The following is a 15,000-nucleotide window of genomic DNA, read 5'->3' as shown; positions in this document are numbered from 1 at the left end:
ACTCAAAGTTCAGAGCAAAGGGAGATATTTGCTTTTACAGAAATCGCTTTTTAAGGACTACAACAAACGGCTGGTAGAGACTACACCACATTCCTCCCGGGTTAGTGACATCATTTACAGAATTTACATAAACCCCGCCCCCGGAAACGCGATTTATAGATTATCAAGACAGAATATGCTAATCAGTGACTAGGCAAGGCAAGGCAAGGCAAGTTTATTTATATAGCACATTTCATACACAATGGCAATTCAAAGTGCTTTACATAGAAGAAATTAAAATAATAAAAAGAAATAAGAATAATTAAAACAGTTTAGAAGAATACAAAATAAAATACAGTACAAACAGTCGGACGAACAGTGGCACAGTGCTCATTCATTAAAGGCATAGTTAAACAGATGTGTTTTGAGTCTGGATTTGAATGTGACTACTGTAGGAGCACATCTGATCTCCTCTGGAAGCTGGTTCCAGCTGCGGCTGGCATAATAGCTAAAAGCGGACTCGCCATGCTTAGAGTGAACCCTTGGTATTTCTAGCTGATATGATCCTAATGATCTGAGTGATCTGTTGGGTTTATATTCAGTGAGCATATCTGCAATGTATTGAGGTCCTAGGCCATTGAATGATTTATATACCAGTAATAATACTTTAAAATCAATCCTAAATTTAACTGGGAGCCAGTGTAAAGACCTGAGGACTGGTGTGATATGTTCATATTTTCTGGTTCTGCTCAGAATCCTGGCGGCAGCGTTCTGTATGAGCTGCAACTGTCTTATGGTCTTTTTGGGAAGTCCAGTGAGGAGTCCATTACAATAATCCACCCTGCTGGTGATGAAAGCATGCACAAGTTTCTCTAAGTCTTGTCTGGAAACAAAGCATCTTATTCTTGCAATATTTTTCAGATGATAGTATGCTGATTTAGTTATTGCTTTGACATGACTACTGAAACTAAGGTCTGACTCTAGTGTCACACCAAGATTCCTGACTTGATGTTTAGTTGTTTGACCCCTAGAGTGAAGGTATGCGTTCACCTTGAGAACTTCATCTTTGTTTCCAAACGCAATGACTTCAGTTTTGTCTTTGTTTAACTGAAGAAAGTTTTGACACATCCAACTGTTAACTTCATCAATGCATTGGCACAGGGAGTCAATGGGGCTGTAGTCGTTAGGCGATAGGGCTAAGTAGAGCTGTGTGTCGTCTGCATAGCTGTGGTAAGCAATTTGGTTCTTTCTCATTATTTGGCTCATTGGGAGCATATACAGGTTGAACAGGAGTGGTGCAAGAATTGAGCCTTGAGGGACTCCGCATGTCATGGATGTCCACTCAGACTTATGGTCTCCTATACTCACATAATAACCTCTCCCATCTAAGTATGACCTGAACCATTTTAGGACTATCCCAGAAAGCCCCACCCAGTTTTCCAGCCTGTCAAGAAGTATGTTATGATCGACAGTGTCAAATGCAGCACTGAGGTCGAGTAGCACCAGCACTGATAATTTGCATTAATCAGTATTTAGGCGAATATCGTTTATTATCTTTATGAGCGCTGTCTCTGTGCTGTGGTGCGGTCGGAAACCAGATTGAAAATTGTCAAAGTATCCATTCGAGCTTAAGAATTTGTTCAGCTGATTGAAGACAACTTTTTCAATGATCTTACCTATGAAAGGAAGATTTGAGATCGGTCTATAGTTGCTTAGTCTGTGTAGAGAGAATGGTGTCGTCTTGGCGGCCCTAATTTAAAAACAAATGATCGTTGCGACGGAAGCGAATCAATCAAAACTAACTTTAGCTGGAAAATAACTTTATTAAAGAACCGCTATAAAGCCAAAACAATCTTACGTTATATTATACATTTATCTCTGTGAAGCTGCTTTGAGACAATCTACATTGTTAAAAGCGCTATATAAATGAAAATGACTTGACTTGACTTGACTTAATATGGTCTTATCCAGATTGCTCTTTTTCAGGAGGGGCTTGACAACTGCAGTTTTTAGGGAGTTTGGAAAACTCCCAGAGAGAAGTGAAGCATTTACCACTTCTAGAAGATCTGCTTCTAAACTGTTTAACACACTTTTGAAAAACGATGTGGGAAGTGTGTCAAGAGCGCAGGTTGATGTTTTAAGGTGCTGAACGGTTTCTTCCAAAATTTTGCCATCAATTTCTTTGAAATCAGACATAGTAGCTACTTTCTCAGGTGGTCTGATCTGTCTGACCCCAGTGCAACTCAAGGATGTGCTGATCACCTTTCTGATATTATTGATTTTCTCAGAGAAGAAAGAAGCAAACTCACGGCACTTGTTGTCTGAGAGCATTTCACTGGGAATCTGGCTTGGGGGGTTTGTCAGTCTCTCTACAGTAGCAAAAAGAGTGCGTGTGTTGTTTAAATTGCTGTTTATAATATTTGAGAAGAAAGTCTGTCTAGCTTTGCCCAGTTCCATATTGAAAGCATGAAGGCTGTCTTTGTAGATGTTATAATGGACTACAAGTTTTGTCTTCCGCCACATGCGCTCTGCTTTTCTGCATTGTCTTTTCATATTTTGCACTGCTGTTGAGTTTCTCCAAGGTGCCTTTTGTCTGCCACTCTTCTTCCTGACTTTAACAGGAGCAATATCATCAATTACACCTTTAACTTTTGAGTTAAAAGAATCAAGGAGAAAATCAACAGAGTCTGCAGATATGCTTGGTGTTAAGGATATAGCCTTCATAAATAGGACACTAGTGTTCTCATTTAAGCATCTCTTCTTGACAGACACAGATCTCGCTTCAGTGGCAGGAGAGATCAATATATCAAAGAAAATACAGAAATGATTAGAAGATAACTACACATCAGCTTCATAAATTCATCAACTAACCATTCAGAAACGTCCTGTTGCTTCTACATGTCGTCACTTCTTCTCGAGTCTCTCCATCATTGTCTGACTCCGGTTTGAACATAAAAGGCTAAAAGTTGTTGAAATGTCCAGTGCATGTCCGTGTGTGAGGTAAAAGGACACAAGCTGTTGAAGCTCCGCCCCCTGTGCCGGGAGCAGCAGCTCATTTGCATTTAAAGGGACAGACACAAAACGGTGCGTTTTTGCTCACCCTCAAAAAGTGACAACTTTAACATGCTGTATAAAAATATCTGTGGGTTATTTTGAGCTAAACCTTCACACACACTCTGGAGAGATCAGAGACTTATTTTACATCTTCTGAAAAGGGCATTATACCACTCCTTTAACATCAACACTTTACCAGACATTTAACATCAACACTTTCAATATTAGTGGTCGCCTGATGTGGGTTTTTCAGTGGTCAATATCTTAGAGCAGCCGATCGACACACACACACACACACACAATACACACACTCTCAACACAGACATTAATTCACACACACACACACACACACACACACTCACACTCCCACACAAACACAGGATTGATTATTATCGCTGCTTTGACTGTGTGTGTGCAGATCAAGGGTTTGGAGTGGCTGGTGTCTCTGTATAACAATAATCTGAACGGGATCCTGGCGGATGAGATGGGTCTGGGCAAAACCATCCAAACCATCGCGCTCATCACGTACCTGATGGAGAACAAGCGCCTGAACGGACCCTACCTCATCATCGTGCCGCTCTCGTCAGTCGCTCTTCACTTCTCACACACATATCTTACAACACACAGTGTCTGTTTTCATCAACGCTGTGTTTCTCTGGCAGAACTCTGTCTAACTGGGTCTATGAGTTTGATAAATGGGCGCCGTCTGTCGTCAAGGTCTCGTACAAGGTAAGCGACTCTCTCCAAGAACATCTGTGATGAAGGCTGATGACAGATGTCCTCAGATACCGTAACAAACAGAGTAAATATGAATCAGTGTTGGGGAGTAACTAAACTACTGACTACTGTCTCTACTTGGCTGCACTTCACTTCTGCTCTAGCTTGTCAGGTCTCATTCATTTAAACAGCGCTTGATTATAATAGAGATTGTTTCTAAGTGGTTTCACACATTCACAGTAATAAAAAGCTAAATAATGATCAATGATGCAAACTTCATCAAATATGAGACAAATTTAATTTCAGCTGTAAAGCAAAGACAAAAGAGTCACTATATAATCTACAGTATTAAGGAAGTAATGATTACTTTAAAGTCGTCATGAAACTGAAGTTGCACTAGTGTTTTCTCCTCTATTGTGTCGTATATCGAGTGAAACGCTTCTGGAACAAGAACAAATGTGGGCGGGGCTTGATTGTGTCTGTGAGGAATTGATTGGATGGTTGTGGTTTGCTATTGGCTGATCTCATGTGAGTGACAGGTTATAGCTCCGCCCTCGTCATCAGAGAAAAGAAGCTGCGAGAGGAAGATATTCTGATTCAAGATTATGAGGAAAAAATAACGATGTGCACCGATAAATCAGTTATAATAAACACTGCAATATTCCATAAAAAATAAGAATAATACATTTTGCATTTTGATTACATGGTGACTACGCCGCTTCAGTACAGTTAACCGCTTTATGAAACGGACATCTCCTCTGATGTGGTTTCCTCCCGAACACTGACGAGCTTCTCATGGCTCATTGATGGGCTTGTGATCATGTGATGTGTGTTCAGGGATCTCCGGCTGCTAGAAGAGCCTTCGTTCCACAGCTGCGCAGCGGCAAGTTCAACGTGCTGCTCACTACCTACGAATACATCATCAAAGACAAGCAGGTGCTGGCCAAGGTAAAGCCCGCGGTGTGTGTGTGTGTGTGTTTGAGCCTCTCAGCCCTCTCTTTTAGGCGGGATAAATGTGAGCCGTAGAGACAGAGCGTCTCCATTGACTCCGTATTGCCTGAAGCTGCCTGCCTCATTTCTGACAAAAAACAAAACAGTGTCTGAAATTATATGATATTCCATCATGTAAGCAAAGTAAACAGTGATTACAAGGTTTTTGATTTCATTTCCTTATCTAATTGATGACTAGTCTATTCTTGGGCTATGGTTTAGACGTCTATTATATTTTCAATGACAGTCCAAATTTTGCCTTGGTTTAGCCTAGACGTCTGGGCTGTGTTTGGACGCTATTAGACGTCTTTTAAACGCAAAATTGCTGGGAATGCTTGTGTGCGCCGCGGTTCATGTGAGGGTTGACCTCGATCAGAAACGTGCTGATGAGCTCATGTCACCTGATACAGATTCGCTGGAAGTACATGATCGTGGACGAAGGTCACCGCATGAAGAACCACCACTGTAAGCTGACGCAGGTGTTGAACACACACTATCTGGCGCCGCGGCGTGTGTTGCTGACCGGGACGCCGCTACAGAACAAGCTCCCCGAGCTCTGGGCGCTGCTCAACTTCCTGCTGCCCACCATCTTCAAGAGCTGCAGCACGTTTGAGCAGTGGTTCAACGCTCCCTTCGCCATGACCGGAGAGAAGGTCTGTGTAAACTGCCCCTCATCCTTCCCTCGGGTCATTTTGACCCGGATTTTTTTATTTTTTATTACAAAAATTACCACAAATTACTACTGGTATCACAAAAAGGTCAAAAACACTTTAATTTCCTCATAATCTCCACTGCAGCATCAGCTCTTTTCTCTCAGTGTCTGAAACGCTTCCATCAAAGATTCAGTCTCTCTAAGCTCCGCCTCTCTGAGAGCCGCTCTGCTCTGATTGGTCAGATTGCCCAGTCTGCTGTGATTGGTCAGATTGCCCAGCTCATGTCGGAAACCAAATGGCCATCAGCATATCTGAGTTTTAACCTATCAATTCCAGCATGATTCAAAGTAAAGTTGTGAAATGAATTTAAAGGCTCTGTTTACAGCTGGTATTAATATGCGTTTTGGTTGATCGGTTCATAAGTAGACGAGGGAGACATTCCCGTTTACACCTGGTGTTTTAATCCGTCTCTTTTGTCCACTTTCACTCACTTCTGTCCTGATTTCTTCGAGGGGAGGGTCTATGGGGAGGAAAATGTGTGTTTTTTCAGATCTTTAGATCTAATGGACGAATAAGCTCATGCAATTCACATATGAACGTGCTCTGACAGACGCAAGATCCGCCGAACACTGTGTGTGTGTTAGAAAATTGTGCTTGGTACGTTTTTCATCTTCAAACCAAACTTGGGTCTCGATCCAACAGTTTAAATCCCGTCTGGTTAGCGCGCTTCCCATAATGTTACGCATTAGATCAGTAGTCGGAGAGCAGACGGTCTTTAGTGGCTGTTAAAACACGTTCGTCCACATGAGCGTTTACACTACGAGATCAGTCCGGTCTAATGCGTTTTCAACTCGAAGCGTTTTAGACGCCGTTTAACCAAAACACTTAGTCACACCAGGTGTAAACAGATCCTAAATGTTGCACAATGTCGTCATAAAGGAAATTAATATGATTCCCATCTTTCAAAAATGAATATTTTATTAATCTTGAAGAGTAGTTGACCTGACTCACAGTAGTGTTGATGATGTGTCTCAGGTGGACCTGAACGAGGAGGAGACGATCCTGATCATCCGGCGTCTGCATAAAGTGCTCCGGCCGTTCCTGTTGCGAAGACTGAAGAAGGAAGTGGAGGCGCAGCTGCCGGAGAAGGTGTGTGTGATGCAGACTTCAGTCAGTGTGTGTGTGTGTGTGTGTGTGTGTGTGTGTGTGTGTGTGTGTGTGTGTGTGTGTGTGTGTGTGTGTGTGTCAAGATGTTTCCATCGGCCTCATTTTATGAAAATTTTGGGTTATCGCATAATAGAAATGCTAGGGCTTCATCGCATCCAAAATGAAAGTTTGTGTTTACATAATATAGGTGTGTGTACTGTGTATAATATTATATATTATATTATATATTAGTGTTAATATGTTATATGTAAATAACACATTTTTCTTAAATATATACATGCATGTGTGTGTATTTTTATATATACAAAACAATTATACACAGTACACACACATATATTATGTAAACACAAACTTTTATTTTGGATGCGATTCTAGTTTCCATCCAACATTTCTTAATCGTTTCACAGCCCTAATGGAAATGACAAGATACGCATAAATTGTGCATAAAAAAACGTATGGAAACACATTTACTGAATAAATCCCTCCATGTTCAACAATAAACTCACGTGAGTTTCCCTCAGCGTCGGCTGTGATTGGATAACTGGAGTAACCAGTGGACCAATGGCGTCGCAGCATCTCTAATGTTGGTTTGGTGTTTCTGAAACACCGGAGTCAAAGTGTGTGATCAGAATGATTTGGTGTAATTCCCTCCAGAAGCGTCTCACACACACGAGTGTGTTCCCGAACACTAGAGAACATGACAGCGTTTACTGTGTTTCGTCTGACGCTCTGAGACACTCGTTTATGACGGAGGGAAAAAGAGAAAGATTGCAGAAACTAACAGTTTTGTTACTGATAATTTGCACTAATTTCACAGAAAGTGCTGATTTTGTTCTCTTGAACCAATGAGATGGAAACACTCTATTCTTATATTGCTTATTCGCTGCTTTATTCACACATTTTATGCAATATTACAATTTTGTGCACAAGTTAAATTCACTCCTTTGGATGGAAACCCATCTTGAGTCTGAACGTCTGTGGTGTGTCCGTGTGCAGGTGGAGTACGTGATAAAGTGTGACATGTCGGCTCTTCAGAGGGTTTTGTACCGACACATGCAGGCTAAAGGAGTTCTGCTAACCGACGGCTCGGAGAAGGACAAGAAGGTGAGGAAGATCTGTGTGTTATAACAGAAACACCTCACATCTTCAGTTGTGCAGTTGTGTGTTGTTGAACATTGTGTGTGTTTCAGGGTAAAGGCGGCACTAAGACTCTGATGAACACCATTATGCAGCTGAGGAAGATCTGTAATCATCCCTACATGTTCCAGCAAATCGAGGTGCGTTAAAGGGACATATCATGAAAATCTGACTTCTCCCGTGTGTAAGTGCTATAATCGGGTCCCGGTGCTTCTACCAACACAGAAAACATGAAAAGTGAAACCCAGTAACTGTGTTCTGGTGAGCCTTTCTCTGCAAGCATGTCAAAATATAAGCCGATCAGATTCCGTTCTCCTTCTGACGTATGAAGAGGATCTTATTATAATATCACCGGCCCTTAATCTGCACGTTTACACACACCAGCCGACATTTGGTTCCACAAGCGACAACAGAGACCAGTTCTAACACAATGATGAAGATCCAGCAAAGCCTGAAACTGTTCTGTGGTTGAGCACAGACGAGCACTGAACACTATTGACCAGAACATGTCACCGCTGTCTTATAAAGACCTCAGGAACTGTGGACACTTGTGGAGAAGTTCAACATGATGATGAGATGATCAATGTAACTCCACAACAACTACAGAAATGTCTCCACTAACATTCAGAAGCTCTTCCTGAGTCTCTCCGTAAGGCTGCTCTCGCTACTGGTTATTCTGGGATTCTGGATGAGGGAGATTGGCCTGTTTTGTTATTGCCGGAGTTTCTGAAGCTCGTGTAAAGACTCCGCCCTCTTCTGAACGGAGGCGGAGCTAAAGCTCATTTGCATTTAAAGGGACACACACAAAAAGTGTCCATTTTAACAAGCTATAATAAATGATCTGGTATTTTGAGCTGACATTTCACAGACACATTCTGGGGAATGTATTACATCTTGTGAAAGGGGCACAATATGTCGCCTTTAATGTGTGTGTCTCAGTGTGTTGATCATCCAAATGTGCTGCTTTTGCAGGAGTCGTTTTCGGAGCATCTGGGTTTCTCTGGCGGGATAGTTCAAGGGTGAGCGCAAACACAGTGTGACACGTTAGACGTCGCCAGGACTGAGCCTTTATATGACCTTGATGTAACCTCTGACCTGCAGGGCTGACCTGTACCGGGCCTCAGGAAAGTTCGAGGTGCTGGATCGTATTTTGCCCAAGTTACGGGCGTCCAATCACAAAGTGCTGCTCTTCTGCCAAATGACGTCACTGATGACCATCATGGAGGATTACTTTGCGTACCGCAGCTTTAAATATCTTCGTCTGGATGGTGAGTCTGTGTTTCTCTTTATCTTTGGTTTGTGGTGTTTGCAAAGTAGAGCATGATTATTATTATTAAAGCTCATGCTGATCTGGACCCAAGCGGACCTCATTTCTGACCTGCTGAAGGGCCACTTGGACTCCAGGAGATCACATGATATCCGTGATGCGCAAAACGTGGATGGAATTGTGGAATCCAGTCATAAAAAATTTGAATTTAGTGTAAAACACAGAATGTCATGAATATATTAAAAGTAGAGCAGTACATTTAATCAAATCGCGATATGGACTAATGTTTGCTACCTGCCAAAAGCATTTTAAATATGAAAATATGATCCTAATGTTTTCAGCGCCTGCCGTTTCACTATACGAGCACATGAACACATGAACTTCATCTCCATTCTGCTGCTCTGAGAGTCACTTAATCAACATTTCACCATTTCTTTTAATAGACAAGCAATTCCCGCACACTATCGTAACTTGCAAAGAAGTAATATTTATTCACACGTTTCGGTCACACGACCTTCATCAGGAGTATACAAATGTTCAAATTCATCTCTTTTAAGATAAACACATGACTAACTAACAAAGTTCCATCTGTAAACAATTAAGCTCATTAGGAGTATAAAATTAGCATCACATCATAAACAGTTACAGACTGTGATAGTTACAACAATCAATAAAGATCCCCATGTAGGTTAACAAGATCATCTACCTTAATTTATCTTAAAAGAGATGAATTTGAACATTTGTATACTCCTGATGAAGGTCGTGTGACCGAAACGTTGTGTGAATAAATATTACTTCTTTGCAAGTTACGATAGTGTGCGGGAATTGCTTGTCTATTGAAACGATCCACCTGGTCTTATTATCCTACGCACCTATTACCTGCAGGTGTGCGATGGAGCTTGTTCACCATTTCTTTTAAGAAAAACTGTCATTTCACACACAGAAACAACAACCCGCCAAAATAAAAGTTCGGTTTTTGTGGACAAAGAAATTGTGACAGAAGTATATTACTGCTGTAATACTGTTATGTACTTAATGTATTTTATAAGATTATAAAACTTGATTTTTTTAAGGAGTATTTTAACACAATATTTCTGCCATAAAATAAAACATTCCATAGAAAACACGGAATTTGAGAAAAAAAATTGTAATTCATAGGGCCCTAAAATAAAACATGTGTCATGTGTTTAATAAATCGCTGTTGAAATGTATTGATTTCAATTAATTAGACAAGCTTTTTGATTACTAAAATTTCATTTAACCATTAAAATGGAGTCCAGAAAAATTAAAACAGAAGGAATTTGAATAAAACGGCCCTAATAGCATTAAACAGGGGGAATCATGGGAAATGGTCAGGCCATGTTTTCTTCTGAACGGACCGAGACACAAGCTGACTCGGCCCACGTTATTTGGCTATGCCCACATACTCAGCCTTTTTGGGTGAGGCTGGGACAGTCAATGTCCAGAACATTAGGTTTTAACACAGACGTGTAATTTCCCACTATGCTCCTCGGGGTTACTCCGGAGAGTTTGGGTAAAAGTGATATTTACGTCTTTACTGAATGTTGGCTGGAGAAACCCCCCCGATGTCAGTCAAATATGCTCCAGGGAAAACGACCCTCTCCCTTCGGCTACAGACGGACAGAGGGGAAAAGTACAGGAGGAAATGGGATTGTTACATAATAAAAACTAATAATTAGAAGACTTTTAGAACTGTACCACAATTCCTACTTGTGTCACATAGTTGCTGACTCTTCGTAAGACCTCATGTGACAGTTATCGGTAATGGTCGTGTTCTTGTTATTTTTTATAGATTTTTTTTTAAACTTTTTTTCTATTCTTTAATTTTTTCTTTTTTCTTTTTTAGGAAAAACTGTTAAAAAAAACTTTTTTAACGTTTTTAGAACTGAGAGACAGAAATGAGATTTTTACATTTTTCATGTAACAGTTATTGTTAATGGTTGTGTTCTTAATTTTTTTTTTTTTTACTTCTCTTTTCTATTCTTTTCTATTTTTCTATTCTTTTTTTCCTCCTAGATGTGTGCAAAAAAGGAAAAACTGTTCAAAAAATAAAAGTTTTTAATGACGGAAATGAAAGAGTTGAGTGTGTGTGTGTGTTTTAGGCACGACCAAAGCAGAGGATCGTGGGATGCTGCTGAAGACCTTCAATGATCCGGCCTCTCAGTACTTCATATTCCTGCTGAGCACCAGAGCAGGAGGACTGGGACTCAATCTACAGAGCGCCGACACCGTCATCATATTCGACAGCGACTGGAACCCTCATCAGGTAGAGCACATCCACACATCATCATCATCATCATCATCATCATCATCATCATCATCATCATCTGTCATCGTACAGAACTCGTTCTCACTCTCTCTCTCTCTCTCTCTCTCTCTCTCTCTTTCTCCCTCTCTCTCTCTCTCTCTCTCTCTCACTCTCTCTCGCTCTCTCTGGTTAATTAATTAAAATTCATTAAAAAAAATTACAGCACTAGTTTATTTCACTTCAGAATTCTAGATCTGAGCTGTAGATAAACTAACATTATTTTCGAATGTTTAGTGTTCAAGGGTTCGTACAAGGTGCTTTAAATGCTTGACTTTTTGAAATGTAAGTCCTGGAAAACCTTTAAAATCAGCCATATTTATGAAAAGGTACTTTCAAAGTGCTTGAATTATTGAAGACAATATATGTGAAATAAGTGTTTAATTTTATCGATAAAACTATCTTTTCACACATAATGAAGCTGCAGCCCGTCTGATATAGAGGCATTTCTCATGGCTATGAGTGTGATATTGCTCATTAATCATTAAGTATCTGATATAGCTTTCATCTTTCAGGTCAATCATATATTCATGGGGGAATAAATCAGTTTGAATAAAGAAAGCGATATCTTTGTCACAGTATCCTTTCAGTGGTTAAAGTTTCCACAGTCACTGCATCCGCTGCACTTTATCTGTACCATTTAGTTTTATTAGTTAATTTTTATTTATCTATTTTCCTTTTTTTTTTATTTAAAAGATAATAAAGATATTTGTTTGATAAGTGAGATCTCAGCCCTTGAAAACCAAGAAAGTAGTGCTTGAAAGTCCTGGAATCTCATGTTTAGCATGTGTGTGTGTGTGTGTGCTCTCGGTGTGCAGGACCTCCAGGCGCAGGATCGAGCCCACCGGATCGGGCAGCAGAACGAGGTGCGCGTTCTGCGTCTCTGCACCGTCAACAGTGTAGAAGAAAAGATCCTAGCGGCCGCTAAATACAAGCTGAATGTCGACCAGAAGGTGATCCAGGCCGGCATGTTCGACCAGAAGTCGTCGAGTCATGAGCGCCGAGCGTTCCTGCAGGCCATTCTGGAGCACGAGGAGCAGGACGAGGTCAGGAGTATCACTCCTTCTGCGTATAGTAGGCGACAAACAGTATGTGAGCCGAGTAGTATATCCAAATTCATAGTATGCATAAAACAGTTGGCGAATGTGTCCAGATAAACGAATGCTTCTGAAGTGCGCATATATACTGTCCCATGAGGCCATGAGGTTTTGTGAATGGTAGTGATGCCGTAGGTCACATGACAGTGACAACATGGCAAATTTAATCTTACAAAATACTATATTGAATATTCTTGTAACAGACAAATGTAGTGCCTTTATAGTATGTGATTTTGCATCATCTGTGCATGAGAATATAGTGTTAGACCCAATGTTTCATTAATTAATGATTCATGAAAACTACTACATTCAAAGAGGCCTGTTGTGTGCATATATGCAATAACATATTTTTATAATGTTAAAGTGCCCCTATTATGCTATTTTAAAGGTTTTTAATTTTGCACCTACAGTAGGTTTACATTCATACAAGGTCAAAAAACACTTATTTCCTCATAATCTCCACTGCAGCATCAGCTCTTTCCTCTCAGTGTCTGAAACGCTTCCATCAAGGATTCAGTCTCTCTAAGCCCCGCCTCTCTGAGCGCTGCTCTGCTCTGATTGGTCAGAAAGCAAACGCTCATTATCATATCTGAATCTCAGCTCTTGATCACAGTGATACGAACAGTAACGATGGCGTGGGTTTTACCGTATCAATCTCAGAAAACAGCGTCTTCTCTCATGAACAACACGAACCAAACTCTTCCAGTCTCAGATACACTACAGTGTTTGAGGGCGGAGCTAAGAGACGCTGTTCAGCCAATCAAGACCAGAGGCTGGAATTATGCAAATTAGTTAAACCTACACAGGATCATCAGGAAGTGAGGCTGAATTACTGACGACTCGTTTCAGTTCAGAATCGACAGAAACTCCATTTATCTGCAACTTTGATCTTTTAAACTTGTTGAGCTTTTACATTCACAACAGCTTTATGAATGTAAGAGCGCATAATAAGGGCACTTTAATGTAAATCTACAGGATTCAGTGCGAGAATGTTGTTTTGTTCAGAATATGCAGATTAATATGAATTTCCCATTAGCTGTGAAGCATCTAAACCTTATTTTCAAGAATGTGTTCATGAATCTCTTCGTTATTTTCTGTGCTTTCTTTAATTTCTGAAGCTCTGTTCCCGTGTCTCTGTCAGGAAGAAGATGAAGTGCCGGACGACGAGACCGTAAATCAGATGATCGCTCGGAGCGAAGACGAGTTTGACCAGTTCATGGTCTCGTTTCATTTCCTCTCACTTACATTTACAGAGTCGATGTCGGTCGCCGAGTCGCAGAGTCCCGAGCGAGGCCAGTGACCCTGCGTTGTGTTTCTGTGCAGCGCATGGATCTGGACCGCCGGCGCGAGGAAGCTCGTAATCCGAAGAGAAAGCCGCGTCTCATGGAGGAGGACGAGCTTCCCACGTGGATCATGAAGGATGATGCCGAGGTGGAAAGACTGACCTGTGAGGAAGAGGAGGAGAAGATGTTCGGCCGCGGGTCCCGGCAGAGGAAAGAGGTCGATTACAGCGACTCGCTCACGGAGAAACAGTGGCTGAAGGTCAGAGAGAGAGACACACACACTAGAGCTGGCCAACGAGTATCACATCCAAATTAAAAGTTTACAATACATAATATATGTGTGTGTACTGTGTAGAATTATGTTGTATGTATAAATACACACACATGCATGTATATATTTAAGACATTTTTTTATATTTATATATAATATAAATTATGTATATGTATATATTCAGTATATACAGTACTGTGCAGAAGTCTTTGCTGATTAACATGCCTAAGACTTTTGCACAGTATATACGTGCAAATATTTCTTAAATATATACATGCATGTGTGTGTATTTATATATACAACATAATTCTACACAGTACACACACACACATATATTATGTAAACACAAACTTCTATTTTGGGGTGATAATCGTTGGCGTTTACACTGGCACAGATCCGATCTTGTTCTCACATCTGACACAGATCGGGTTTTGTTGCACACGTGTAAACACACAAATCTGCACAAGATCCGATTTTTTCCACATCCGATCTGAGCCACTTCCAAATGTGGATTTAAATCCGATTCATATCCGATATCTGGACATCCGACCCACTTCTGAACACACATATCCGATTCCCCTTTAAATTCAAGCCTCTACAAGACGAGGACGACACGTTTATTCACAAAAACAGCTGTTTAATGTTGCATTATGAGGCAGACGCGCCTGTACTCGCTATTGAGGTGCAACTTTATACATTATATTTCTCAGCAATGAGGCGATAACGTCACTGTTATTAATTACACCAACAAACTTCACTATTAGGATACTCACTCGCACGCCCTCACTCTCTCTCTCTCTCTCGCTCTCTCCCTCTCTCTCTCTCTCTCTCTCGCTCTCTCCCTCTCTCTCTCGCTCTCTCTCGCTCTCTCCCTCTCTCTCGGTTAATTCATCAAAAATATATATATATATATATTACAGCACTACTTCATTTCACTTCAGAATTCTAGATCTAAACTGTAGATAAACGTAGAAATAAAAATAATTTCCAGACTATATATCTGTTCCTTCAGATTCAAAACATTCGACAAACACTGAAATAATCACGACACCCGACATG

At 40.7% G+C, this 15,000-nt stretch overlaps 1 protein-coding gene across 4 annotated transcripts in view; it reads left to right on the top strand.

The window, feature by feature from the left end:
- The window catches only part of smarca4b (SWI/SNF related BAF chromatin remodeling complex subunit ATPase 4b), a 37,950-nt gene that overhangs the window by 17,186 nt on the left and 5,764 nt on the right, over nucleotides 1-15,000 (top strand). For 2 of the 4 annotated variants that reach the window (XM_084425107.1, XM_084425106.1), the window contains exons 15-27: nucleotides 3,452-3,615; nucleotides 3,696-3,762; nucleotides 4,588-4,698; nucleotides 5,151-5,393; nucleotides 6,429-6,542; nucleotides 7,557-7,664; nucleotides 7,751-7,837; nucleotides 8,670-8,716; nucleotides 8,799-8,965; nucleotides 11,088-11,251; nucleotides 12,109-12,336; nucleotides 13,529-13,606; nucleotides 13,711-13,929. In XM_084425107.1, coding sequence (XP_084281233.1) covers nucleotides 3,452-3,615; nucleotides 3,696-3,762; nucleotides 4,588-4,698; nucleotides 5,151-5,393; nucleotides 6,429-6,542; nucleotides 7,557-7,664; nucleotides 7,751-7,837; nucleotides 8,670-8,716; nucleotides 8,799-8,965; nucleotides 11,088-11,251; nucleotides 12,109-12,336; nucleotides 13,529-13,606; nucleotides 13,711-13,929 — 1,797 coding nt within the window. Of the gene's footprint in view, nucleotides 1-3,451; nucleotides 3,616-3,695; nucleotides 3,763-4,587; nucleotides 4,699-5,150; nucleotides 5,394-6,428; nucleotides 6,543-7,556; nucleotides 7,665-7,750; nucleotides 7,838-8,669; nucleotides 8,717-8,798; nucleotides 8,966-11,087; nucleotides 11,252-12,108; nucleotides 12,379-13,528; nucleotides 13,607-13,710; nucleotides 13,930-15,000 lie in introns of all 4 variants that reach the window. The other 2 variants (XM_084425105.1, XM_084425104.1) reach the window with 1 other exon arrangement.

Source organism: Rutilus rutilus (assembly GCF_951802725.1).
Source record: "Rutilus rutilus genome assembly, chromosome: 12".
NCBI lineage: Eukaryota > Metazoa > Chordata > Actinopteri > Cypriniformes > Leuciscidae > Rutilus > Rutilus rutilus.
This window is presented reverse-complemented; position numbering and strand designations above follow the sequence as displayed.